Source organism: Pristis pectinata, chromosome 1, assembly GCF_009764475.1.
Source record: "Pristis pectinata isolate sPriPec2 chromosome 1, sPriPec2.1.pri, whole genome shotgun sequence".
Taxonomy (NCBI): domain Eukaryota; kingdom Metazoa; phylum Chordata; class Chondrichthyes; order Rhinopristiformes; family Pristidae; genus Pristis; species Pristis pectinata.
In genome coordinates this window covers 104803325-104831252 of record NC_067405.1, presented here as the reverse complement: position 1 = coordinate 104831252, position 27928 = coordinate 104803325, and the positions used below count along the sequence as shown (strand labels likewise).

Here is a 27928-nt window from a genome sequence, read left to right as displayed (position 1 = left end):
ATTTGCCAGTCTTGTGCCTGCTCATTCAATCTATCTTTATCCCATTGCAGAATTACAGTATCCCTCTCACAACATGCCTTTCAACCTACTTTTGTATCATTGGCAAATTTGGAAACCTTACATTCTATTCCTTTGCCCAGGTCATTAATGTAGATAGTGAACAATTGCAAACTTAGAGCTGATCCCTGCAGTACTCCGCTGGACACCTTTATTCTTAATTTCTAATTTTTTTTAATGAGGCAGCCAGTTTTCAAATCATTGTAACAAATTTCCTCCAATACCATAGACTTTTAATTTATGCACCAGCCTGCAAAGTGGCACCTTATCAAAAGCCTTTTGGAAATCTAAATAGGCCACATTTAAAAGATTACCCTCTACTTACTCTCCCTGTTATATCCTCAAAGAACTCGAGCAAATTTATCAACCATGATTTCCCTTTCATAAAACCACATTGAATCACTTTGATTATAGTTAGCTTTCCTAAATGATTAGCTAGTTCCTCTTTATTGACTCAAGCTCCTTCCCAATAATAGCTGTCAAACTGACTAGACTGCAGTTCCCAGCTTTCTTCCTCTTTTTTGAACAAGGGAGTTACATAGGTTGTTTTCCAATCTTCTGGTACCCTCCTGGAATTCAGCGAGTTTTGAAAAATTTTAACCAATGGGCCCACTATCTCTCCAGGCTTTTCCTTTAAAATCCTCCAGTGCAGTCCATTGGGTCTTGGTGACTTATCTGCCTTTTGTTTCCTCCTCGGAGTTCCTCCAATATTTCATCCTTAGTAAGTTCTACTATGTTATTTACCCATCTGATATTTTAGGGATATTAGCAATATCTTCCATGGTGAAGACTGATGCAAAAAATTTATTCAACATTATCTGCGATTTGTTTGCTGTTATTAATTCACCAGCCTAGTTCTCTAGAGGCTCCATATTTACTTTAGCTGCTCTCTTGCTATTTAGATATCCATGTGAACTTCTACTGTTTGTTTTTATACAACATGCGAGCTTACTCTCAAAATTCATTTTCTCCCTTCTTCAGAGCTTTGTGGACTTCTGCTGCTGGTTCCAAAAAAAGTTCCCAGCCCTCTGGTCTATCACTAACCCTTGCCACTTCAATTTAACATTATCTTTTATCTCCTTTGTTAACCATGGATTGTACCTCTTTCTCAACCTCTCTGAATCCAGGATAACATAACTGACTTCTTTGATAATCCATGTAACTAAAATGGTACATTGTTTGAAGCATACCAGTAAATTTCTGTATCCTTGCAAAAATCTTCACAGTCTTGCTAAAATATGGTGGCCAGAATTAGTCAAAATATTCCTGTGGGTCAAAATGGTGCTTTAGATGGGTTTAACATCGTGTTTTCTGTGCACTCTGCAGCCGTTCATAAAATCTCAGATCACATCTGCTTTATTAACCTACTCTGCCATTTTCAAGGATTTGTGTATAAACATCCCCAGGTCTCTGTCTTCTTACACCCCACTTTAAAATGAATGTTTAGCCTGCAATGCTTTCCTTGTTCTTCAAGAATACATCACATACAAACATATGAATTTGTAGGGAGTAGGCCACTATACACCCCTCATACTTTCTCTGCATTTAATAAGATAGTGACTGATTGATTGTAGCCACAATTATGCATTCCTATCTACTTGGAGTAATCTTTCACCCTCATACTTATCAAGAATCAATTTACCACTGCCTTAAAAATATTCAGTTCCTACTGCTGTGTGAGGAAGACTTCTGAGACTCACAACCTTCCAAGACGAAAACAAAACGTCTCATTGGTCTTAAGTGGGTAACCCTTTATTTTTAAACTGTGACACCCAGGTCTAGATTCTGCCACATCCATCCTGTCTAGATCCCTCAGGATTTTATGTGTCTCAATCAAGTGCCCTCTTACTCTTCTAAACTCCAGGATAGAAGCCTAGACAGTCCAATCTTTCCTCACTAGGTAACTCATCCATTCCAGGTAATAGTCCAGTAAATCCAATCTGGAAAATCTTTTCTTAATCTTCTAACATATTTGTAGACTTCCTTCAGGAGACAAATATTCTATACAGTCCTCCTCAACCATTACCTATACAACTGAATATAATTCCTTGTGATAAATTTCAATGACTATGGATTCCATCAATCCAACAGCCATATCCTCAGAGTTAATGCATGTCCATCTCCCAGGATTTAAAAACATTGCAGAGCCATCTTAATTTTAATAGATATTATTTTATGCAGGCTCTATTCAACCATTTATTAACTTCTATCCAATATTTCAATGCAGACATGATCAAATTCACAAAAATTACCTAAAATTCTAAAACTATGTGACAGAAAAGTATGACAAATCATTTCTGGGAGTTGGTGTAAATTCAACAAGGCTTCTTCTGAAGTTCAACATTTAAAAACATACTAATGTGACTTGAAATACAAGATGTTAAACATAACAGCTCCCTAATGCAAGGCAAAGCTAGAATTGAGAATTTTATTTTTAAACACAAATACACTGTTTATTGCTGTAAGCTATATATTTTGGCCTTATGCTGATATTAACCATCAACAGTAATGACTCCCTGTACTCTCTAGAACATGAACATTGCAGTGGGGTGGGGGAAATGTACTGAGAAAAGCAAGAAGAATGATACCAACTGTAAAGAGATGAAGGTACAAGGTAAAAAAATAAAGGGGAAATTTAAAACAAAATCAATTACTCAATGATTCATTTTCTAAGTCAGAAAATGCACACTTGATTCTGAAATATAAATTTAAAACTTGTTTATCAAAAGTCTTCAATGACAAATATTAGAAGGTAACTGTTAGATAATATTTGAATAGCCAAAGGTATTAACCACATTAAAATACAGTAGAATATTAAGTTGTACAGAACAATAAAAGGACATGATTTAGTCGGCAAGTCATCCACTCTTTTATTAACTCTGGGTAAGGGAAAACAAATTCTTGCAATTTTTAAGTAATTCTTTGCAGATTTTCATTGGAAAACAGCACCCTCAATTTATGCTTTATTTATTAAAATATCACAATATACACATTTAACTGTAGTCAGTAAAAAGTGTGACTTCACATTAGAACCAGCAATTAAATCTTGATTTCGACTCGAAACCTGATAGCTCCATGTACATTCATTATAATGTCACAAGATTTTCTGTTGGCATCATGTGTTCCAGCTTTCATTAACCTGCTCAAGTCTGGTCCAGCAGCTGTCTTCATAGCAGGAATTTAACTTGTCTAATTCAGACAAAAGGTAATTTCAAACAGATTGTATTTGCAGACTGGAACATCCCACCGATCACCTAAGAGGTATTGGCAGTCTTTTCACCACCTCAGCACTAAGCTTCAGATAGGCATTGGCCTGTAACACAAAAAGCAAACAAACACTATTAGGATAATTTATCCGATCTATTTAGGAGATGCTGAGTATTGATGGTTATTCCTTCTTGAAGTGCAAAACTAAAAGCTTCATATAGCTACACACATTTCAGAATATGCCTATGGTAAGTAAATAAACTAATGTCAGCAGTTTGGGCAGAGTCGTTGCAAACTAAACCATCGTGCTAGTGAAACTACAGATATGCATTTCTGCCATAAAGAAAACATTCCATAAAGTAACTCCCTGTGGCAATCATTTGTCATGGTCATCAATTAAAAAGAATGCAATTCTGGGTCATGTCTGAACATGCAACTCCCCATAGAAAATTCAGCATTTTTGTTTCAACAATTGACAAGCTATATTTTGTTTTAGTCATAAATATGAATGCAAAGAATAATTAAAATGTTAAGGTTAAATCAGTGGCCATCAGTCACCATAAACTCATTCTGAACAATGATTCAATGGTATAAGGATCGGGTCTTTGAGACACCTCCAACAAAAAAACAAACCCAGAAAAGCACATGATTTCATCCGTAGTGGTCAGTTGTACTTCACTTAAATTAACAGACTGCTATATTCTTCCATGACACAATACTTTAAAAGATTCAACTTTGACATCAAGTAAGAATAGCTCTTTTAAAAAAAAACTCAAACACTCTCACCTTAAAGCACTGATAATACTAATTTTATGCAACACGTTTTTTGATTTTCATTCATATTATTGTTATAAACATGCTTTGACAAGCAGCTAGAGGATAAAATCCTAATCCAATGAACAGGGTGGCACAGTATTGTAGCGGTTAGCATGATGCTATTGTAGTGTCAGTGATCAGGGTTCAATTCCTGTCGCTGTTTGTACGTTCTCCCTGTGTCTGCGTGGGTTTCTTCCAGGTGCTCTGGTTTTCTCCTACATTCCAAAGATGTACATGTAGGTTAACATGGGTTTAAATGGGCAGCGCGGACTTGTTGGGCAATAAGGGCATGTTACCGTGCTGTATAAATAAAGTTTAAAGTTTTAAGGTTCTTTCATAACCCTGAGGCTGCATTTCTTGGCCATTAGATAAATACTGTCTTCCACATTTGCCCTGGCAGTTGAGAATTCAGCAACTTCTGAAATTAACTTTTAGCCCTCTCCTCTCCAAGATAATATTCATTGATTATCATTGTTTCTCAATTATAATAAAGTTTTCCAAAATGTGTGGAAGGAGAACATTTATCCATGTGGTATTCAAGGTTATTCTACTCGCAAGCTCAACAGATAAATATTTCCAAATCCAATTTTGTTCCACGATTGGAAAAAAGCAGAACTTTAAAACATCTACACTGGATTTTGAAATAAGTTTTGTCTCAAACAATAAGCCTCAAAAATTCATTTCCACTGCTCGGCATTTTGTGTGATATATGAGGAAATATCAGTGTTTTTATGCAAGAATCACAGAAATGGTCAGTTTACATGATTTATAAAGCTCACAAAATTGTATACAGCATCTCCTGCTTCTTTTGTTCCCAACTTGTCTGTGGTGAGGCTGAGCACTGTTGTAATTATGCCATGAGCCTAGTGGACTGGACTTGAGAGGACTGTCAGGGTCTTTAAGATAAGTGTCTACACCCTGGAGAGGGTTGAATTCTTCATCATTTGTTGCATTCTCCATAACATTGGCATGAGGAGAGCTCTTGACACCATGTGGCTAAGGGATTCAAAAGCCAAGGTACCAAAGCAACAGTGCTCTGTGCGGCTCATATGCATCCTTTACACCGACTTCTAAGTACAAGAAAAGTACTCCTCACTCTCGATGGCTTCTCACAACCATGACCAATTCAACTGCAGAAGCTGAAAAGCTTGCAGGAGACTGATCATAACGTCCGAACATCTTTCAGTCAAGAATTGACAGTTCTTCAGATAGCTTTTCACCATTGGAAATGCAGTGGATCATCCTTTATTAACTTGAAGAGGATTCTTTACATTGACCAGCCAAACAACCTAAATCGGTCTAAATTAGATTGACTTTTGGAACATTTACTTAGAAGTCAGTGTAAAAGATGCATATGTACCACAAAGCAAGTGAAAAAAATCACACTTGCTAATCAAACTGATCCTCCAATCTTTGCTTGTGGCCAAGCCCAGAGGACAATTAGTCCCTCACGACTCTCATGAGCCACAGTCTCATGAAAACAGCCCACCTTCTAATGATCCTGACTAACCTGTGAAAGACCAACAATCACCAGAGACCTTCAACAATCAATGCTAGCACACCCCTAGGAGAGCACAGTTCAGAAAACAACATGGCGCTGCACAAGACCGACCACCTTCCAGAGCCATTAGGATTTACCTAACCTATAACTAATCAATTGTTTGTGGAATGCTAAACAGATAATCAAACTAAACCTACAATCTTTCAAATGACTTCCTCTTATACGAAAATTAACCTCATCTGCATTGGTGCTTGCTTTGGTGGTCAATGCATTGTGTGGCCTTATCAAAGCATCCTTTCGTCAGAAGTCCCAAATGTCTGTACATTGTGTCTACAAGCTTGTGAAGAACATAACCTGGTGCTCCTTAGACCATGGGCATCACTGATTGTCATCATCAGGATGCATTAATCTCTAGACTTCCATAACAAAACAATCAAAATGTGATATTTCAGCGATGCTTAACTGAACAGGGACATAATACAGAAAGCATGAGTGACTCCAACATCTATTTCAAGCATGGTATTACCGGATAGCCACCAGAGGACCAAAACCTGGCTGATCGACACCTTGTGCAGTGCAGAGACAGATCACCTTATGTGGTGCCACTGATAGAGATGAAATCAGCACTGAAATTAGGTCTGCACAGCTTTTTATCATTCCATGTTTTTTGATTTAATCACAGTGCAGAAGACCACTTAGTTCCATGCAAGAGCAAGCCAGCCTATTCCATCCACACAACTGCTCCACACACCCTCACCAGAGTCTTGCATCTTCCTTCTGTTCTGATTTGCATCTAGCTCCATTTTAAATGCAACTGAATAAAAAACAACTGCATCTGCCTCTAGTATGACCCCTGGTAGCGCATTCCAAACCTGAAGTACTCATTACATCAAAAAAATGTTCTTCTTCATAATCACTTCTGGTTCTTTAGCCAATCATCTTCATTCCCTGACCTCTAGTTCTCAACCCTTCCACCAACAGGAACAGTTTCTCTCTATCTACTTAGTTTTACCTTTCTGAATCCCTTGTAACTGCTCCCTTTCAATCCCAGAATCTCCAATATATACACATAAATAAAGCCCTTCATTTCCAGAATCATTTTAGCAAATCCTTGCTGCCTTTACATCTTTCATAAAGTGTGGAACCCAGAACTGGACAGAATACTCCAGTTGTGCTCAAACCAGTGTTTTATAAAGGTTCATCAAGACTTCCTCACTCTTGTGATTTGTGCCTCCATTTGTTAAAGACCAGCATGCCATATGATTTTTAACCACTTTCTCACAATTCCATACCACTTTCAATTAACTATGCAAACTGACCCCAGATCTTTGCGTTTGTACTGCTTTCAGAATTGTTCCTTCCAGTTTACATTGTGTCTTCTCATTCTTCCTGTCAAAGTGTATCACTTTGCATTTCGCAATATTAAAGTTATTAATTGGCTCAGTTTCCTCAGAAGCTTAGAAGAGATATGCAATGCTAAAAACACACAGCAGCATGATATTAAATGTTGAGATTTTGTTTGCATTGATTATAAGGAGGAACAAAAATATTAAAAAGTTCAAACCAAGATGCAACGTACCTCTGGACTGTCTGGATGAGATACAACAATAGGTTGACCTTTATCTGACATTTCTCTTATATTTATATGTAGTGGAATATCACCTGTAAAAAGATAAATCAGAAGTTTTATCTTTCTAGTCATGATGTACCATAATTCTGAAGACAATGTAATATTGTATGGCATAAAAATCAAATACAAGATAACTATTTTTGAACACACATTGCACCTCAGTCAACTTAATATTAAAGATATGTTAATTTTTGTACCTAGGACATCTAGTTCAAGTTTTGCTGCCAGCTCTTTTGCTCCTTCAGCCCCAAAGATGTGAGTCTCATGTTTGCACTTGGGACACTGGAAGACACTCATGTTTTGAACAATACCAAGAACCTGTTAAAAGAAAGAGATGCTAAGTATTTATGATGTTGAAATAGGTTAAGACTAATTCAATAAAGGTATAATACCATTTGAAACACAGTCACTAATATATAATTCTAATATAACATATATTCATTTATCAAATCAGTTTGTTATTGGATAGACACAAAACTAAAATTGATCAACTGATTATTTGGAGTCACAATATACTTTAGCGATTATTCAGATTGTGGAGAAATTGTTTATACATCAGCAGGTTCACTGTTGATGCATAATTGATGACTCAGATCGCAGTAAATTTCCATTTATATTTCAAACAGGCAATTGTTTGTTGCTTTATGTGGATTTATAATTATCAAAATCTATAATAACTTTTAGTTGTAAGCTAATTTAGTACCCTTCTCTGGAAAGATATTTCCTCCCACTTTGTGCATAAGAATATTAAAACCAAAGTTAAAAAATAAAATTCATTATTCATCATTCATACAGTAACCCAATTATCCAAACAAAAATCCTGGCTCTAAAGGTGAATTTATTTAATATCTGGTACAATCATTCTCTTTGATTAATGAAAACAACTGTTTTGGGTTCAAATTCAATCTGGACTCATGGGATGATGGGCCTCTGTGTCAGAGGTTAGGATCCCATGTTAAATAAATTTATGCAACTTCAATCCCAACCCTCTTTCAGTTTTTATAGTCTCAATATTCTGATTGCCAAACCCACCCAGACTTTTGATCCCAATTGCTAATAATTCACAGACGTTTTGGTCTCCAAGCTGAGACTACGTACACAACTGCCGCCATTAATTCCTCAGTTTCTCCCAGATCCTTACCCATTCATGCCTCAATCATCCGACTTTGAAGTTTCTGGACACCAGGTCAACCGTTCCTCTAAATTCACCGCTCAATATTTTAATTTCTTAACCACTTAATGCCTCTTCTCATCCCTATTCTAACAGATTCAATTAATGCTTCCTTCCTCGGGGATTAGCCTTCTCTTTTCACCCCAACCTATATCATCAAAAATCTCACCTTCAATCCATCCAAATTCAACAACTGTTACTCAGCCTGGTTTTCCTTTGCAAAAGTTGCTAGGTATTGCTGTCTCCCAGCCCTTTCATCCACTTGGTCAAAATTCTTTATTCACATCTGTGTAATCCTGCTTCTGCCCCGATCACAGCCCTGGTCAAAATTGCAAACTACATTCCTGGGGATGTCTTTCATAATCATGATACATTGCTCATTCTAGATCTATTTAAACCCCACTTCTGAGACCTTGAAGAGGAAAGAGACAAAATGCCATCCTTCTCCAAGTTCTCATTTAACTCCTGAGAATAACCTTGAATTGTTACTCCTCCCTATCCATCTGTGGTTAAAGCAACACCAGCAATCTTATTTTCAAATTTTATTAGCAACTCTAATTCCCTCCAAGATCTAACTTTGGTCTACAAAGCTTTATCAATTACACATTGCTTCCTGATGGTACTGTAGAGAAATACAAGGTTAAATTCCACACATATATAAACAATACCCAAATTTGGTCTCTTCATAATCCTTCCTTATACCATACTGTTTTCAGCCATTTTCTTTTTCATGAAGATAATTTTTCCACAATTTACTCTGAACATCAGGAGGACCAAACTCAACCATGTTTCACCTCTATCCCACATGAAGTCAGCTCTCTCTGTGCCTTCATACATCTTTATCAGTCAATCACTTTGGGACCCAGAGTGCAAAGTCTTAGCATCCTGTTCAACTGATGAGTTTCCAATCCAACATCCTGCTCAAGGCATACTTCCAATTCTACATCACATTACGCCTCGAGACAACAATGCTCCAAGCCCTCCTTGCCAACCTCAAAGACTTCAAAACATCGATTCTGCTAAATATTCTGCAATCTGAATCTTACTCTATGTTGTGCAAGGAGCATCAAATTCTGTGGGCCCTAAGCTCCTGGGCTCCTCCCTGCTTTTCTTTTTGAAGGTTTATTGGCTCCAAAGTTCTTTGGGGCATCTTTTGGTCAAGGAAGTCTCAAAGTAACTCCAAATCTGGCTTTCTTTCTTCATATTCTTTCAACTTCTGAACCAAATTTTGAATATCTTTAAAATAAGGTTTTTTTAACTCTACCATCACAATGTGGCATAAGAGCATTAGACATAGGAGCAGAATTAGGCCATTTAGCCCATCAAGTTATGGGCCAATAATAAGAGAGGCCCATCCCTCTAGTATTTTGTGCTTTGAAAGAACCAGAAAGGCTCATTTTAATTAAAGAAAAAGTTAATGTATTGCATAAATACAAACTTATAATGTGGTGTTACGGACTCAGTGAAAGTCCCTTTAAGATAGAGAGTGTGTGTGTATGTGTGTGTGGGGCGTGCTTACGTCAATAGAAGATAAAGGACGTAATGACGTTGTTGGAGAAGAAGAAGAAGGAAAGAGAGAGAGAGAGAAGGGAGAGAGACACCAGCCTGCTTGTTTTCTCTATCGATGGATGAGAAACAATAACTGTGTTTGCCACTGAAATCCATGTATGGAAGTTGGAAGTAATCCGGTGGAGTTCACTTTGTTGCTGACCTGTAGAAGGAAACAGGTATTTGTATGTGGACGACCACGGTTCGGATGCTTTTCGGGGTGAGGAAGTCACTACCGAGTAAACACTGAAGTGTCGTTTGGGTTCCATCGTGGAACATTTGGATTTCGTATGTACTCTCTCTATGTTTTTCTACATCTACATCTTATCTTCAGACAACGGTGGTTGTTGAAGAAGCCCTTGCTCATGTTTCACCTTATGGCTTGCGGAACTGAACTTTAAGAACCATTCCGGAACTGGGAGTTTTGGACTTTGTCACACACACACACGAAGAGTTTAGTTTTGGGGTTAACGTTCAAGGTTTAACATTCTTGAATTCTAACATACTAACATTTTTTTTTAACTTTTATTTTACGTATTATCATAAGTAGTGATTAATAAAATAGTTTTTAACACTGAATCATGCTCAGTGTGTTTCTTTTGTTGCTGGTTTGTGACAGTGGGCATGTACATGTATCTCAAAATTATCTGCAAATTGAATCTGGAAATCTATTCAACTCTCCTATTCAGAGATGCACAAGAAGTGAATGTGAAAATATCACACTGTTGCACTATTCTCACACTAAAACATATAACATATGGTAGAGTAAAGGGCATTTCATTATACATATAACACTAAACTTGAATGAGCACTTATGCCCAAAAGAGCTAACAAATCCACATCCTACAGTACCAATATTCTGAAAGTAAAAGAAATAAAAATAATATTTAGTGCAAAGTTTTGAAGGCAGAAGAATCATGTATTCATCCAGTCAAATTTGTATTGATTTATAACATGGAAGCTGCGTACATCTTAATTGCGTGATTCACCAGAACCAAAAGCAAGTTTACCATTAAAATGATGCAGCCCTACTTAGCTACCTTTAATAATAAATATGAATACCATTCATGAACTCATCAATTCCATGGTTCAAATATTTAAAAGATATTGTCATCCTACATAGTTTGTTTCATTTCATTTTATTTGGAATTATCATTTTAAAAAATCTATTAATGTAACAATTTTATTCAAATAGATACATTTGCAGCTTTGCTGAACAATTAAGTGTATGACCCTGCGGGCAGCACAGTGGCACAACATTCAAGACCCAGGTTCAATCCTGACCTCAGATGCTGCCTGTCTGGAGTTTGCACTTTCTCCCTGTGCCCACATGGGTTTTCTCCCCCCAACACTGGCAGGTTAATTGATCGTTGTAAACATGTAGGTGAGTGGCAGAATCTGGAAGGAACTGTAGGAATACGAGGAGAATAAAAATGAGATAAATGTGGGATCGGTAGTCGGCACCGACTTGGCTTGTTTCTTTGCTATATGTCCCAATGGTTCAGAGGGCTGGGAATTCCTATACCAGTTTGCAGATTTGAAGAACCCAGCAGATGCTTTCCATATAATCCACTGTTAGTTTCAAGCAATGACCTTAGGATAACATTTTCCACCAAACTGGTGCCTAAGCTCAAGAACTAAATGGACAGGTGAAAATCAGTGCTGCATTATATTCTTAATCCAATTCCTTGCTTTAAAAAAAATTTAAAAGCTGTTTTTCTTCTTTCTACTATGTGCAACAATACAGAAAAAATATTCTTGATGTGTTGTTGCAATCTGCAATAATGACCGAACTAAAAGAAATTCATAGTTACAGTAGTAGATTTCCCGTGGCATTACTGTGCCAATCTAGAGTCAGACTCTAGTATAAAGACACAGCTGTTCAAATATATACATCATCCTGCTGTTTACAAGAGTTACAGTTCAAGGTCATAAGTAAATTTAATTTCTTTTCAATGGTAGGGATGACAGGAGGTGGAATTGGCTAAACCTCAGTGTCCCTCAGACATAGGCTGCAAAGAGTCAGACACCAAGTTGCAACTGCTGATCATTATCAAGCAAATGCTGCATCTACACTGACAAGATTAGGATGGGTTGCAATGTCCCAACTGGCTAACTGTGTCTCCATTCTTTGTGTCTCAGCTTATATATTGGGAATGATCATTTGGACAATTTACTTTACAGTTTATAAGCTGCTATGGAATTGTACATCATTCAGTAGTTATCTCCTTCAAGAGAGGAGATAAATAGAAAGCCAGTAGAAAAAGAAACTATTACAAGATCTGTCTCGATAAATCTGCATGCCAATTGCCTTATCCAGTGAAATTTGGTCCGAAGTTTCTGCAGATATTTTCTCTACACATGCTTGTTTTCCCATATTTTACTATTCTTTCCTTAAATTTAACTGAGATAGTAATTTGAAAAATTGAATGGGTTCGTTCCACTTGAAAAATTATTCACAGCAGAGAATCCCATTTCTAAATATGTTCTGTAAACAAATTATTCTTGGCCTTTAGCAAGCAGAAAGTCTTCCACAGCCTAACCTCAAATTCTATTTTTATCTGGTACAGAAATTAAGTATCATGTAACAATATGAACTCAGTAATTTATTCTTAGATGCCCAACTCTGTTTTAATTATGAACCTAAACAAGACATAATTTCCATAAATTGTACTTACAGGAACACTAACTTTTTGAAACATTTTTGCTGCTCGCTGTGCATCCAATAAAGCGATGTCCTGGGGAGTAGAAACAATAACAGCTCCTAAAAGCAAGTACATTCCATTAGAGTGCCATCTCTTTGGAGCCACATGAAAGCATTTCCGAAAGTATGTCAAATGAACTCTCAATTATTCAGTCATAAGTGGGAATTTCCTGTCATAGTCTAAAAAATGCTTCTTTTCTACCTACCTCAGCTATGAAAAACTACAGCTGAGTACTCTGAAATTTAACATGGAGACACAAGAGACTGCAGATACTACAACCTGTAGCGATAAAATCTGCTGGAGGAACTCAGTGAGTTGAGTAGCATCTGTCGGGGGAAGGAACTGTCGACGTTTTGGGTCTAAACCTTACACAGGGTTTCGACCCAAAGTGTTGACAATTCCTCCCCCCCACCCCCCGACAGATATTGCTCGACCCACTGAGTTCCTCCAGCAGTTTGTTGGTTCAAATTTAATATTTTACTTTATCTTAAATCAAAGTAATGATGTGATACTTCATATTTCAAACAGTATTTAAATTTATGTATCGAAAAGTAAGAACAGAAAATGCTAAGAATACCCAGGAGGCCAGGCCAGCATTTACAGAAAGTGAAACAGTTAATGTTTTAGGTTGATGAGCTTCCATTGGAATATGGAAAAGTAAGACATCAAACACATTTGAAGTTACAGAGAAGGGCGAGAGTTGGAGAAAAAAGAGATGTGTGACTGCTTACAAAGAATGAAGGACTCAAGTGGTGGTATTGTCATCTAAGAGAGAGCAGTGAAGGCCTGTTAACTGTAGTTGATATGTCTGGAGGAAATGCAAGGAGGATATGAATGAGTACCAAAGGGAGAAAAACAACAATGCCGAAACAGTGAAATACAAAACCGTGCAGTTGCGAGAAATTGGAAATAAAAGTGAATGCTGAAAATACATGGCAGCTCAGGCGGCTTTGTGGAAAGTAAAAAATTGAGTTGAAGTTACAGGTTGATAACCTTTTATCAGGACTGGCCAGTTCTGATGAAACCAGAAAGGCTGGTTGTCTGAAATTGTGGAATTCACTGTTGAGTCCTGAGGGATATAACCTGTCCAGAAGGAAGACTAGATACCTTTCCCTCCTGAATGTACACTTGGGTTTACTAACCTCTCTCAGCCAATGTCATCATAATTTATGACAATCTCTCTTGGTCTCTACCCAAACACATATTTCGTTTATTATATCCACTAGTCCATTTTCCCTGAAATATTTGATTTCTAACTTTTCCTAGTTAAGATGAAAGATTATTGACCCGAAACATCAACCTTGTTTCTCTCTCCAGAAATGCTACCTGTACATTAAACATTTCTAGTAATTTCCTTTTTTTAAAAAAAATTGCTTATCAATTGACTGTAATAGAGACATGATGACAATGGCAGTTCTTTGTAACAGTCATTGCTGTGTAGCAGCCAGATCAATGTCAGGTATCCTATCAGGCTCTGGGATGAACTCTGCTGGCTAGGAACAGATGTTGGGAATCATAGGACAAAGAAGCACGGTGAAGGAGGGTCATATAATTGACACCTGGTCAGTATCAATTGAGAACATAGGTGAGACAGCTTTATACCCTTGTGAACTATCCCACTATAAACCATCGCACTGTGAGCTTGTTGGAGGACAGAACAAGTAAATGTAGATGTTTTGGGAAGTGAGCTCTCGTGGAAAGGATGGTTTGATAAATTACAACAGCTCAAACAAACATTCTGATAATTGAGGGATCAAATAGTTGAAGTAATTGTCAAATGGAACCAGAAGGAATTTGAAGAAGTTAAAGAAACATATACTCATGGATAAGATTTGGAATCACAGCTGTGTAAATGGCAATAAAGAACTAAACATGTTTGGAAGGTATACAAAGAAATGCATAAAAAGGTACCTTAAGAGACAACCAGCAGTAGTGACTCTGGAGACCAATCACTGAAGAGGACCCTGAAACAGGGACTCTGAGAAGAACTCGCTTAGATGAAACTCCAGCCAAATTCATCAAGAGTGGGTAATATTTGAATACAAGTAATGGGTTTTGAAAGTTGTAAAAATAAACTAAAGAGTTATGTAACTAAAAGAGTTGTGAAGCAAAAGAGTTAAGTAATTGTTTGAAACTACATAGTGAATCTTTGAGTTGATTGAACTAATCATGATTAAATAAAAGTATAGTCGCTAGCAAAGACGTTGGTGTGTTTTATTGTGTTCTGTATTTAATTAACAACAGCTGAATGTAGCAAGCCAGTAAAGATGTGGTGGTGTGTGGAATCCAGATTGTCAAGTCAAATATGCTCTCCTATTTTTCCTATTCCTTGTTGCAGTGCCTCAAAGCCAGATGTATGGTACTAAGTTGCCATATCTGTGCTCTTGGCCTTGGAAAAACAAAATACAGGAAAATTACACATTTTATTGGCTTTAACTTTAATTCAAATTTTAGAAAGTGGCATTGTGAAGGGAATAATTACTTTGATCTACAATTGGAAAAAAATACTAAATTATTGAGACCCAGATTGAGGCAGCCTTCCCCCCCCCCCCATTACATTAATTTACTTAATAAATATTCAAAGTCGCAAGTCAAATTACTCTGCAATATACAAACTAAGAAAAAAAATCTGTGTTGTACAAAACCACTAATCCAAACTCAAAATGTTTTCTGGAACTAGTACTTTAAATATTCTGTCAGCGTGCCAGTTTATAATCATCTGTTGTGCAGAGAAACCAAATCCAAAAGAGAAAACCCAGTCACAATAAGAGTACAACTTATCCTGTGATATAACATTGACAGGTTTTCACTATAAATAAATTACTTTTACCTACCTGAAATAGGTACGTTTTGAGAGATGGAAAGCTGCACATCCCCTGTGCCAGGTGGCATATCTATAACAAGGTAGTCCAATTGACCCCAGTCAACCTACAGCATACATAGAAAATGTCTAATAGCAAGGCACTTTGAGAATTTTTAATCATCCAGTAAATATCTGATTTTTGAAATGTAAATGAAATTAATAGCCTATCTGCAAAAAGTACTTGATGCTAAATTAGACAATACATGCTAAATTAGAAAATTCATGCTCTAGGCAAAACAAATTAAATAAGCAAAATTAAAATAAGCAACAATTCACAAAATTATTTCTGTTTAAAGACATTGAGAGCAAGGAGAAATCACTAACTTAAAAAAAAAATCATATAGCTATCTGTGTTAAAAACTTATGAGCACATTTGAAAACATAATCATCAAATGAAAGGTCTTGTACGGTTGACATAACACCAAGCCGTTTTGCCAATTGGTAAGAACTCAGAGCTTTTGCATATCATAAATTCCTGATTTCAGATTATGAGCCACTCTGATATTTAGGAAATCAAGATTAACAAACATTCCAATAAACGTAAAAGAGCTGCTGTCACGGAAGATTGCTGCTAGCACAAGGAATATGTTTATGTGGAAGCAAGTTAAAAGGTGCTTGGTGGTTAGCATTACTTCTGCAGTGATTACTTTAATATTAAAAAAATACATCAGAAGAGGTTGTTCCTCACTTGTCTCAACAGCTTTTCTATTGCTGACATCACCATGAGACCTCGCCAAACAATTGGTGCTGTTTCCTCCACCAGAAAACCCATCGACATGCTGCAAACAGGCAAAAAAAAAACACATATTCAAAATGCACTTAAAAACACTGACAGAAAACTATTTCATGACTGACTTGTAATTAATTCACTAATACAAAGAAGATGGAATATCATTGAATAGAAAATGCTTACCAACTAATTCCGTAATTCACTAAGGGTATCATCAAGTTGCCTTTTAAAAGAAAAAGCTATGATAATTGGAATGTTTATTGTAAACCACATCCATAACCCCATCCACTAAATGCAAACAACATATTCATGCATTATGCTATGGAGAAGCAGACACATTATATTTGCCAGGCACAAAGAAGGTGGGGATGGGCATTTTTAAAAGCTTTTATGGTACATCAGGAAAAGGTCACACAGATTTCAATGTCTATTTAAAAATGGTTTTCGTCAAGAGGTCCTTCTGATTGCTTTTCTTTTCAACTGTGGTAACTGCAATTAGGATGAACGGCAAATAGTATTGGGTTATTATATATAACAAAATTGGTTATTAATATATGACACTTATTATTTTCAAGGTTAGTAGATTTATAAAGGCAAATAACAAGCACCAATATTTCTGACTGAAGAAATAGATGGACTTTATGAGGCAACACCAAGTTCACAACTACAACTAGTAGTAGTGGTAACATCAGCAGCAGAGAACTGGAGGAAAAGAACTCCCCCCTCATCCTGATGTCAAGATGCTCTAATTCAAATCATAAACAAAACATAAAAATAAAGTTGCTTTCAGACTACTTTTGGGACTAGAGAAAATTAGACATTGCCTGAAAAGTGTTTCAGTTTACAGCACTACACCCATCAGGGACCATTTGCCAAGTCTTTTATTTGAGTTCAATGCATACACCTATAGAATTCAAGTAAAAGACTTGGCAATAGTAGTCAAAGAAAATATTGTAAAAGAGACATAGACATACAGGAAATGGCTATAACTAAAATTACAGGAACTAAAAACTAAATGGATAACAACATTCCCTCAAGAGCTAAAAAATGCAAGATATATTCTTTACACCTGAAACCAAGTGCATAACAACTCCAGGTTTTTAAAGAATTCATTCATCAAACTGACATGAGTATTGCAGGCATAGCCAGCGTTTATTTCCCTTGCCCAGTTGTCCTCAAAAGATGACAGCAAGACATTTTCTGGAACCACTGTCATCCATGTCGTGAAAGTACAAAGATGCTGGCAGATGCATGATTTTGGCCAAGTAGTCAAGGAAAGAATATTCTAATGTTTAACTTGGGAAGATGTGTGACTTGGCGTGAAATGTGCCCATTACACTCCTGGCATACCTTGCAGGTCAAGGAAAGGGTTTATGTCATCAGTAGATAAATTGTTTGCCACAGACTACCCATGTTCTGGCCTATTCTTGTGCCAGTATATACATGTGCCTGGTCCAGTTAAAATTCTGGTCAATGGTGATGCAACCTGGATGTTGAGTGTAATACCAACCACTGGAGTATCTCACACCCCACCACTGCTCCCAGTCTCCCTGCCTATTGATTTCCATTGACTTCAGATTTATGATCCAAGGACTCCTGGATTTCATTCAGTTAACTACCAACTTGATGTCAATGGCCATCACTGACACCACATCTCTGGAATTCAGCTCTTGATTAATTTCTAAAAGCCGGCTATTATTAGGCCTGGAGCAGAATGATCCGAGAGTGAAACAAAGTGAATATCAATGAACAAATTATTACTGAGTAACTACCTTCCATTTATTTGCTGATGATTGAGAGTCTGTTGGTACAGCAAATGGCCAAATTGGAATTGTCCTGATTTTTATGGGCAGAAGTTAGCTTGATAGTTTTCTGCAAAGTTGAATAGATGCCATTGCAGCTGTATTGGAAATAACATGTCAGAGTCAGAGCCACAGGCTTCGAGTTTTATCTGCTGGAATTCAGTTGGAGTCCAAAGATTTCAAGAGATCTAATGTGCTCCATTAGTGCTTTATCGTACTTCACGTGGATTAAATTGGTTGAAGGCTTTCAGACTTGTGTCAGGGACCTCAGTCATCTATTACGGTCATCAATCACCTAGGACTTACAGCTGAAAATGGTTTTGAACTCTTCATTCTTGTCATTAGCACAATGGAAGACTATCATCAGTGGCAGAGAGGTTCCCAGAGCTGTCTTTGTACACGGTTGATCTAATGTCTTGGGATACCCTGGTATCAACTTCATTGTTCAGAATGTCCAGAGCTCTTTCTTCTTAATGTCGTACCACTGTGCTGTTATATCAGGTGGCTGTGTCGCTGATGGGATAGGATGCAACCAGTAATAGTGATGTGGGAATACAAGGCATTGATAGATAGGTCTGGTTCAGTGAACATAGCTCTATCAGGCCATTGCTTCTCTAGTCTGAGGGATTGCAACCCTACTTTGGCACTATCCCTACATTACACAGGAGCAAAGAAACTAGGAGCAGGAGTAGGCCATTTAGCTCTTCCAATACAATCAAGGCTAATCATATCATCCAATGCCATATTCCTGATCTCTCCTAACACCCTTTGATATTTTGTGTCCAGAAATCTATCCTTCCTTCTTAGATATATTCAGAGACTTGTTCTCCATAGCTTTATTCAAAATTATACATTTCGCCAATGACACTTTTATTGTCAAATGCAATGCCATCTCAATAACTGATTAACTGAACATTTAAATGACCAGAAAATTGTTACAAAATTTAAAATAAAACAAAGCAATTCAAAACCATTAAAAATGTCTCCTTACATGATGGATGTAGATAAAACTGAACGATACTACCTCTATCCTTGCCAAACTCATAAAGCTAACTATTCCAGTTTTGATGTACTGCCACGATACTTAACATGCAGAAGTTTCCAGCCAAAGGTTGCTACTTACTTAAATATTTCAGTTATGTCCAAAGAATTTCAGCATGGTGTGCCCTAAAACGTATTCAAAGTTATGTCTCTTCCAGGTTAATGTAGGATTGCAAATGAAATAAAGAGTACCAGAAATACCCTTAGTTTAGGTAACACAATTAGCCAGATTGTTCATCCTTTTCCTTCTTTGAGGGGTTCATTACTTAAGTCTTCTCAACACATATCCTTCCCAGATTAATTACTATTTATATAAAAACAAATAGGAATTAAAAAAACATATAGTTTGGTTATACTATAATCATAACCCATTTTAATGATATTGTTTTCTGATCTTACTCCTGTGGTACAACACAGAATTTCACATTGTATGTAGAATTTTTATATTGACATTAAGAAACCTACCGTCCGTTAAAGCTGGGTTCCCTTTCAAGTTCATCATGCGTGGAATAGAAGGACCATGCACATCTGCATCCAGCAGCCCCACACGCTTAAAGATTAAAGAAGATACTGAATAGCCATATAATTCAAGTCAATATTCTTAGATATATTCAACCTTAATATCAATGCAACCAAGAGGAGTATTGCAACAGAACGATTAATTCCTCAAAAGATACAGCACATCGTGGAATAAAACACCACCATCAGTAATACCAGAAATACCCTTGATTCTCATGGCATCATGCTCAAATTGTAAGCTTTGTACCTTTTTTCTAGATATTTACTATTTCTGAATGTTTCTATTTCAGGTTTCTGATTTTTTTCTTTTAATCAGCTCATGCTAATTAGCCTTCTATGAAAATCTATATTATAAAAATCTCACACTTAGATCATATTATTATTGCCTCTTCTAACAAGAAATTAGAGAGAGGCAGCAGTATTATATGCACGTCTTAATCATTATGACCACTTTGATAACTTTGCACTAAAATGGATCTTTTTTTGTTCTAATTGCGTTCTTTCTTGTAAAAATTGCGTATAATTTATGTTTAATTTATGTTTTTTCTTGTGAATGCTGCTTATATGATGGTGTGCCTGTGATGCTGCTGCAAGTAAGTTTTTCATTGCACTTGTGCGTACACGTACTTGTGCATATGACAATAAACTTGACTTCAATGAGCATGAATTTCAATCAAGCACTAGGCTGTAGAAGACTTCAAGAAGATCCTGTGAAATACTCCCAGTCCACACCCATCACCCTCCCTCAAAAGAGCGCAGGATGTGGAATGCAGTGCCATAAAAAAAAGTGATAAATGGACTAATGTCACTAATTGTGTGATACTAATGTGAACAATACATCTAGCCTTCAAAGATTCTTTTTTTTAGTCTACAGATGAAAAGTCTCTGTTCAAGAAGATACACTGTAGTACCACCTTGTACCTTGCATAAAATTTGCACACAGTTATTACTATTTCACACCAGTCTAGCATGTCTGAAAAACACTGTAAAAAAAACTAAAACATAAAATTCTAACATTTTATCATGATTTATTTTTAAAACGAGAAAACAATGAGCAAGATGGTTTTGCTGAGAAACATTTCAGAAATTACTGTCAATGTTTCCTTGCAGATTGTTTGGGTCAAATTAATTAAATACCAACTCTTCATGTCACAGCAGCAGTCAGAATTGCAGGATCTGATCAAATATCCTGCTGGAAAACTATTAAAGCTCTGTGGAATTATTGGAAAAACATTCAAATATGTATCAGCTTAAGCATCATCTTTATTAAATACTACAGCACTTGAAACATTTTTTCTTCATCTCAGATGGAAAAATTAAGCTTTGACAACTTGCCAATATTGGTTTGGTTTCTGTCAATAGCAAACTGATGATACATGCAGGTTTTGACATCGTGATGTGTGACCATCAGTCAAAATAGTATGGTGCCCTCTATAGGAATCTAGGAGCCTTGTGAATAGGACAAATACCCATCTCCACAACCACTTTGAAGAATCCTTAAGGTGGCAGAGCGATGTAAAGCAAGTTAGGTGCATTATTCAACATAAAAATCTTGAGCAAACAAAAGGGAAAGAAAATTGGGACTGACAGAACAAAGAGACAAGTTAAGAAAAAATCTAAGTCATATCAAAAAAAAAGCTGTCAATATAAAGAAATGAGAGATCACGCAAAATAAAATTTCTGCATGAGGTTATTTGCAATAATTAAGACTAATCAAGCCATTAAAAGCATAATCACTCTTTAAAATAATGATTCTTAAATTATAGGTCGCAACAGCGTGTGTTGGGTCACAGTGTTTGCCGGAAGATGGAGATGGGTTAATCCTGCTATGAAACATTCATATTCAATGTAACTCAGCTGCTGCCACCTTGGCATATCCATTACCTGCCTACATCTGGCACTTCTCTTTTTGCAGGCTAGATTATTCAGGTGGCATTAGTGCTGCAACCTGGGAGAGTGACCACTGGTTGGGAAATAACCTCACCTTGGGAAAGATTGCAGTTATGAGGAATGGGGGGTGGGGATGGAGGGGTAAACAGGAGGTCGTGAGGGGGAGGGAATGCGGAGAGTGTGGTTGAGGAAGAAGGTGTGGACAAATATGATGCATGTCATGTGGGTGCATGGTCAGAAAGTGCCTGCTTGGACTAAACTTGTACTGTTACCCTGATACCAGATTTTTTAACGTTTTAAATTCACTTTTTCCTTTTTCTTCCCTTTTTGAATGCCAGGGCTACCCAATCATGTTCAATGCATGTTGTTCAAACAATTCAAATGTTGAAATCAGCTAAAATTGCCCAATAAATATTAGCATGATTTGTGGCATTATGTTACTTCAATCATTAAAGCTTTCAAAGACAACAAGTTGACATGGTCAGTTGCCACAAACAGGACTGAGAAACCCTGTCATTTGGAACTTGAGAGGGCAGTGAGACATTGTTTTGGGATCCAGATTTAAAGAAGTAAAGAATGCCTGTTTTAAAGGATAACAACTTTTTCTTTGATGTGGTCAGTCGGCATCTAGCTGTCAAATACCTCAACTTCATGGCTTGAATCCTCAAGTCTCTGAATAAGATAGTTCTATGGTAAAGCTTTTACAGCTGTCCAGCTATCTGTGCATATACCCTGGAAATTGCAGTTCGATTAAGTCCCCAATAAAAGCCCACTATTGTTCTTACCAGATCACTCTGTCAGAAATAATAGATGTGTTTTGGTTAAATACACTTAATTCAACATTTAAAAAAAATCGATCCATAAACCTTACTTTGATGATGTTGTCACTGACAATTTTTAATACTTCAGTTATTAACAACACAATATTTCCAGCGAACCAATGCAACTTAAGCTTCCATAATATAACGGGGATCCCATAACCAGTTCAACTACATGAAGAACAAAGAATGCATATGCACCAAAAATAAAATCACTGCATGGTCAAAGTCGTAAGGCTCCTCCCCCAGTTACCCATCCACCACAATTACCGAGTACTTTAAGGATGTATACATATGCATTAGTATGCAGTTGCTTTATGCATCAGATTTAAATTCCTCTACGTAGCCCTTAACCAACTAATGGGCAGATGTATGAGAAAAGAAAGATAACTGATTTATAGATAATCTGGAGAGAAAGAAAAGAGATGGATATGCTGAATTCTGAAACTGATACATGCTCAAAGAGTTATGATTTGATACTTTTGGAGAATGGAGTGGACTCAACCTCATATTTATCCACTCTGGGGTCATTATTTCTTTGTGCTTCAGTGGAGATGCCTACTAACTACATCAGAAAAAAGTTGTCCTTCTTTAAAGCAGTCATTCTTTATTTTTCTGCATGTGAACAGACTAACAGTGGTTCACCATCTCCTAAAGTTCTTCTATATTTGAAAATGACAAGGGTTACCAGTCATGCAAATAAATTTTTGCTGGGACAAATTATTAACTCTACAATTTGGATATCAATTTTCATACAAGTATTTCATTTACACGATGCTTCAAAAAACTTGTGCATTCCAAAAGGAAATATACCTACCAATTCGTCGGTTGCTAATCCCAGAGCCAAATTCACTGAAATTTAAATAAACTTTTATTAGCATTTTATATCATTCTTGTATATCAGAATTTCAAATAAACACTAGCTGAGCAGCTTGAGAATTTTCAGTTGGCAAACAAACAATGAGCATTTTCCCCAACTACATACTCCCTTTCTGCATTCCACTTGAAAGAAAAAGAAAAAAATTTCAGGGTGGTAAACCTCAAGTGCCTCCTTACTATTTTACTTTTCCCCTCTTACAAGTGATTACAGAGAAACAGAGCATCTACATGGATGTGTGGGAAGAAGAAACCTAACAAGGATTATGCCACAATTCAACTTATTTTCATTCAAATACATTAAAATGTTTCATGTCTGGAATAACGAAAACAGTTCCACTTGCCCTCAATTTGGTGACCTTTAGAATTGTGGCAGATTTCCAGATGTATTAAACTTCTGTTCATCAAATCAATGGAAACACTGATTTCATTTATACTAACAGCTTTAAACTGCTTAAGTGCTTCAGGTACTTTTGTAAAACCGAGAAAATTGGTGAATTTAAATTTTTGAGTTTGGTTGTTTTATTTCTAGCTCCACAGGATGTTATATTTGCACAGTTTAAAAAATAAGCAAAAGGCAATAATTCATTCTGATTTTTATGACTCAAATATAGCCATGTTTACTATCATTCCAACATTTTGCAAGATTAGATCTATAGCAGAAAGAATGCCATTCCCAAGAATTTTGGAATTCATATTGTAAAAAAAAATTAACATTTAGAAATCTTCATACCTGCAGTGGTTGATTTTCCAACACCTCCTTTTCCTGAGGCTACAACAATAATATGTTTCACTCCAGGAATCACTTTTTGCTTTGGGAGTCCCCGAGCCATCAGTCGTTTTTGTCTTTCCTGTACTGATTCAGTATTAGATCCTGAAGACTTAAAACAACAATACACACAAATAAGAGAATGCACAAACAAAAGCAAACTATCAGGGATCCTGGAAACCTGACAAAAACAAATTAAATTAAAAATTAAATTAAAATTAAATTAATAAATTACAATTAAATTTAAAAATTAAAGTTAGTCAGCATTTGTGGAAAAATAAAGATTCATGACTATTCATTAGAATTTGACAAGTTCTGATAAAATGTCATTTACTTGAAATGTCAAATCATTTCAGATATTTCCTGACCTTCTTTAGCTGGACACGTATCATGCAAAAACTACAAACACTGTTTAATCTGGAATGCATTGCATTCTTGTGTGTAGTATTATTTGTGCAGTCGCCATTACTCCTTCCAAAATAATTAATAGTATTGGAGGAAATTCTTGTTTAATCAAGGAATATACTCCCAAATATTAAAAATGTACCTGTAGTCTGTGCACATTTGCAGCTAATGGTTTCGTCTGAGCAAAATTACTCAAAAAAGCATTCTCAACTTCTTCACACTTGCATACCCACTTTTTTTACAATAATTGAATTTGCAGAAGATAGTTCCTCCCAGCACTCTGCACATTGTACTTAACTGTATTTCCAGGTCAGAAATGCCTGTTTTCACTGAGTGACTCATTTATCAGGGCTCATCACATTGCAACCGAATGCTTATGCATCTCAGATCGCTCAATCCAACACTAATTGGTTGACCAGTGAACAATTAAGACTTGACTCTGCAGAAATCAATTTGTTTAATTTTCTAGTAATCCCTGTGCACTGTTCAGTAGTTCAGTCATCTGTTCAGTAATCAGGTGCTCAATTGCACAGCATGATTGCTTTACTTCATACAAGATATTTCATACAGCTTCAGCTAATAGATTTGCACGGCAACTTTGAGTATAATCCCAACTCACCAAAACTCGCAGAGCACTGGATGCAATTTGCCGATACAAATCCTTGTGGAAACTCAGATGCAAGATACAGCCCAGTAATGCTGACTCCAACTGAATCCACATTTTACTGAAAGCTAGTAATTTTATTCAAATCAAATCAGTCTCTTCTTTGCTCATAATTTGCATCTTTCCATTCTTGATTGCATTAACTTTTCAGTATTACAAGGTTTGACAGTTGATTGGATATGTTTTCTAAATGACAAAGAGCCACAGCGTAATTGAACAAAGGGAGTGTTGCAACTCGATTCACAAATAAAGTGTCAACAGATATCACCCATCAACATAAGACAAAGGAGCAAGAGAAGGCTACATAGCCCCACCCCCTCTCCCCCTGAGCCTGCTCCAGTTTATTTGTTCAGAAATCTATCAACCCACTGTCATCAGTGGCTCAGCTGGTGGCACTAGCCAGAGTCAAAGATTGTGAATTTATGTCCAATTGCATAGAAGGAACAAAAATTTAGATTGATGCTCCACAATTACGGAGCTGCTAAACTTTAAGGAGACCATCAGGCCAACTGATTTGCAGTCCTTTTCTTTCTTCCCCCTTTCTTAAGTTACATTTGCTCTCTTCTATTCTGAGGTAACAGTTTTATGATGTATTACATTTTGGAAAATGACAACCAATGCACTCTATCAAAACCTTTGGATGCTGTCATCATGTCCTGAGGATTATCAGCTTTTGGCCCTAATAATTTCTCTAATCATCATTTAAAAATAATGCCAATATCTTTCAGCTTCTTGTTCACTGTAGATTTGTACTACCATTTCCAGGAGGTTGGCTGTGATTTTTTCTGAGAAGACAAAATGTTTGCTTGATTTCTCCATGATTTCCTTAATCTAAATTTTCCTATACAAGTCTGTAAGAAATTCATATTAGTTTTACCTAATCTATTTCTTTTTCACATATTGACATATCAGATATACTTTCATTAGACAAGTTACAAAATATAATTAATAGAGTTCAGGAAGACTTTAACCAGATGATAAATGTAAATTATGATATCTCATGCTGAAGGATTATTTGTGAAAATATTAGCTGGCACCTACATGTTGCAATCACTTCTTAAAGGATATTTTGGAAGATTCTATCACAACTTACAGGCACTAGGAACAACTGTGAGCATGAAATCAGCCTACTTAAATGAAGTTCACTGTAAGGTAGCTCTCAAGTAATAATACGCCTTGCAAAGTGAATTCACTGTGCACAATTTACATTAATGAATCATGAATGAAAAAGAGAGCGAGAGAAATGCAAGTCATTTGAAACACACTGCTGAAGATGACAGAACTTGATTATGCTGGATCAAGTTTCTGCCCATACACCTAACATCCCAATGACGTGGATTGGGCCGTGTGCCACAAACAATCCTTAACAGCCATATCCTAAGGCCCTATCCCAGAATACATGGACAGACTTTAGCTTTTGAACTTTTGCTTACAACTGTTCTATAGTCAGACATTTAAAAATAGTTCTAATAGATATAAAATTGAATGGTCCGGTTATCTTATGAGGAAAGGTTGGACCATCTGGGCGAGGATTATTTGGTAGAGGTGACTTGATTGAAGCAGATAAGATCATGAAGACGTCTTGACAGAATGGATATGGGGAGGATGTTTCCTCTTTTGGGAGAATCTAGAACAAAAACCATGGGGTCACCCAATTATGACAAAAATTAGGTAACATTTTTTTCTCTCAGAGGGCTATGACTCTGGAACTTTCTTCTTCAAAGAGTGGAAAAGGAAACTTTGAATATTTGTAAGACAGAGTTAGGTAGATATATCTTATCATATATGATCTTCTTGAATGGCAGAATAGGTTTAAGGGCTGAGTGCTTGTATTTCATGTTAAAATTAAAACACCTGAGAACACTTCAACCAAAGTAGAACAAGTAAACCATTTGCCTTTTTCCACAGGGTTGGCAATTCCATTCAAATGAATGGGGTTGCTGTTGTCAGTAACCTCATCAATACCACACTGCTGAACTCACTGGTGACTCCAGTGGCAAAGCAGAATGTCAGAGGGTGAGCATCTGACTACCAAGTTGTTTTTCACTGACACAGTTGCCCAAATACATGCTAAAATCTGAACAGCTGACATTCAGTTCAGTCCATGGCTCAGTTTGACAAGGACACTAAAGAGAACCAACTAGACAAAGACGATCAACGTTGACTCAATTCTAAGTCAACAAGACCTCGAGATCATGATGTGCCAATAAAAGCTGACATATTTCGAAGATATGATGCAGGCCAACAGTGGATGGAGAAGACAAACGGGCGTTGGCGAAGTGTAATGAAATCAATGAAAGCGAAGAACAAGTATATGGATGAGGTAACGGAAGTCACCAGAGCGTTTCGGCAACAGCTTAACAGGCAAACTGATGACATGAGAGAGGCGCTCCGTACGGGCAGCACGACTTGAAACCGACTCCATAGAATCTCACCAATTAAAATTCAGAACCAACAGGATCTGCTTAAGGAACCCACCCAATCAATAAACTGTAACTGGAGTTGGGAGAGTCGTTTAACACAGGTGATTCAAATAAAAATGCAAGAGCTGCCCATTTAAACACAGTACTGAACTGCGCCCTCGCTGAATTGCAGAACCCCACAAGCAGCCGGCCAGGGTACATGGGGGGAGGGGACAAACATTCAGGGGACACCCACCCAGAAGCGCGCCACACGGGCTGCCAAGGCCGCACTTGCCCCGAGGTGACACCGCCCGGCTCCGCACAGCTGCGCCATCCAACCGCCGGTCACCGCCTGCCCGCCCCTCGCACGTCCGCGCCGCGTCATTACAGGGCGACCATCCCCAACAACAAAAGACGCGCAGCGCTATTCGCCCTAGCGAGATAACACGGGTGGGGGAAGGCGAGTCGATGTTAGTGTCGTGTTTTAGCCACGGATGCAGCTGGAAACTGATCG

General features: G+C 37.0%; 1 protein-coding gene across 1 annotated transcript; it reads right to left on the bottom strand.

Moving 5' to 3' along the window:
• Nucleotides 1-2289: 2289 nt before the first annotated feature.
• Nucleotides 2290-27804, bottom strand: nubpl (nucleotide binding protein-like). Its single transcript, XM_052026317.1, has 11 exons — nucleotides 27671-27804; nucleotides 23908-24055; nucleotides 23116-23150; nucleotides 19537-19621; nucleotides 16412-16451; nucleotides 16187-16277; nucleotides 15470-15563; nucleotides 12609-12694; nucleotides 7409-7529; nucleotides 7161-7243; nucleotides 2290-3370 (listed from the first exon to the last, which is right to left on the bottom strand). Exons 1-11 carry the CDS (start codon nucleotides 27797-27799, stop codon nucleotides 3308-3310), a joined length of 975 nt encoding a protein of 324 aa, XP_051882277.1. The 5' UTR covers nucleotides 27800-27804; the 3' UTR covers nucleotides 2290-3307.
• Between the last annotated feature and the right edge of the window lie 124 nt (nucleotides 27805-27928).

Coding starts and splice junctions, on each gene's coding strand:
- nubpl (XM_052026317.1), bottom strand. CDS start 27,799: ATGACGCGGCGCGGACGTGCGAGGGGCGGGCAGGCGGTGACCGGCGGT. Junction 24,056..27,670: donor CCCGTGTGGCGCGCTTCTGG/GTGGGTGTCCCC, acceptor TGTTGTTTTAAG/TCTTCAGGATCTAATACTGA. Junction 23,151..23,907: donor TGGAAAATCAACCACTGCAG/GTATGAAGATTT, acceptor TTTAAATTTCAG/TGAATTTGGCTCTGGGATTA.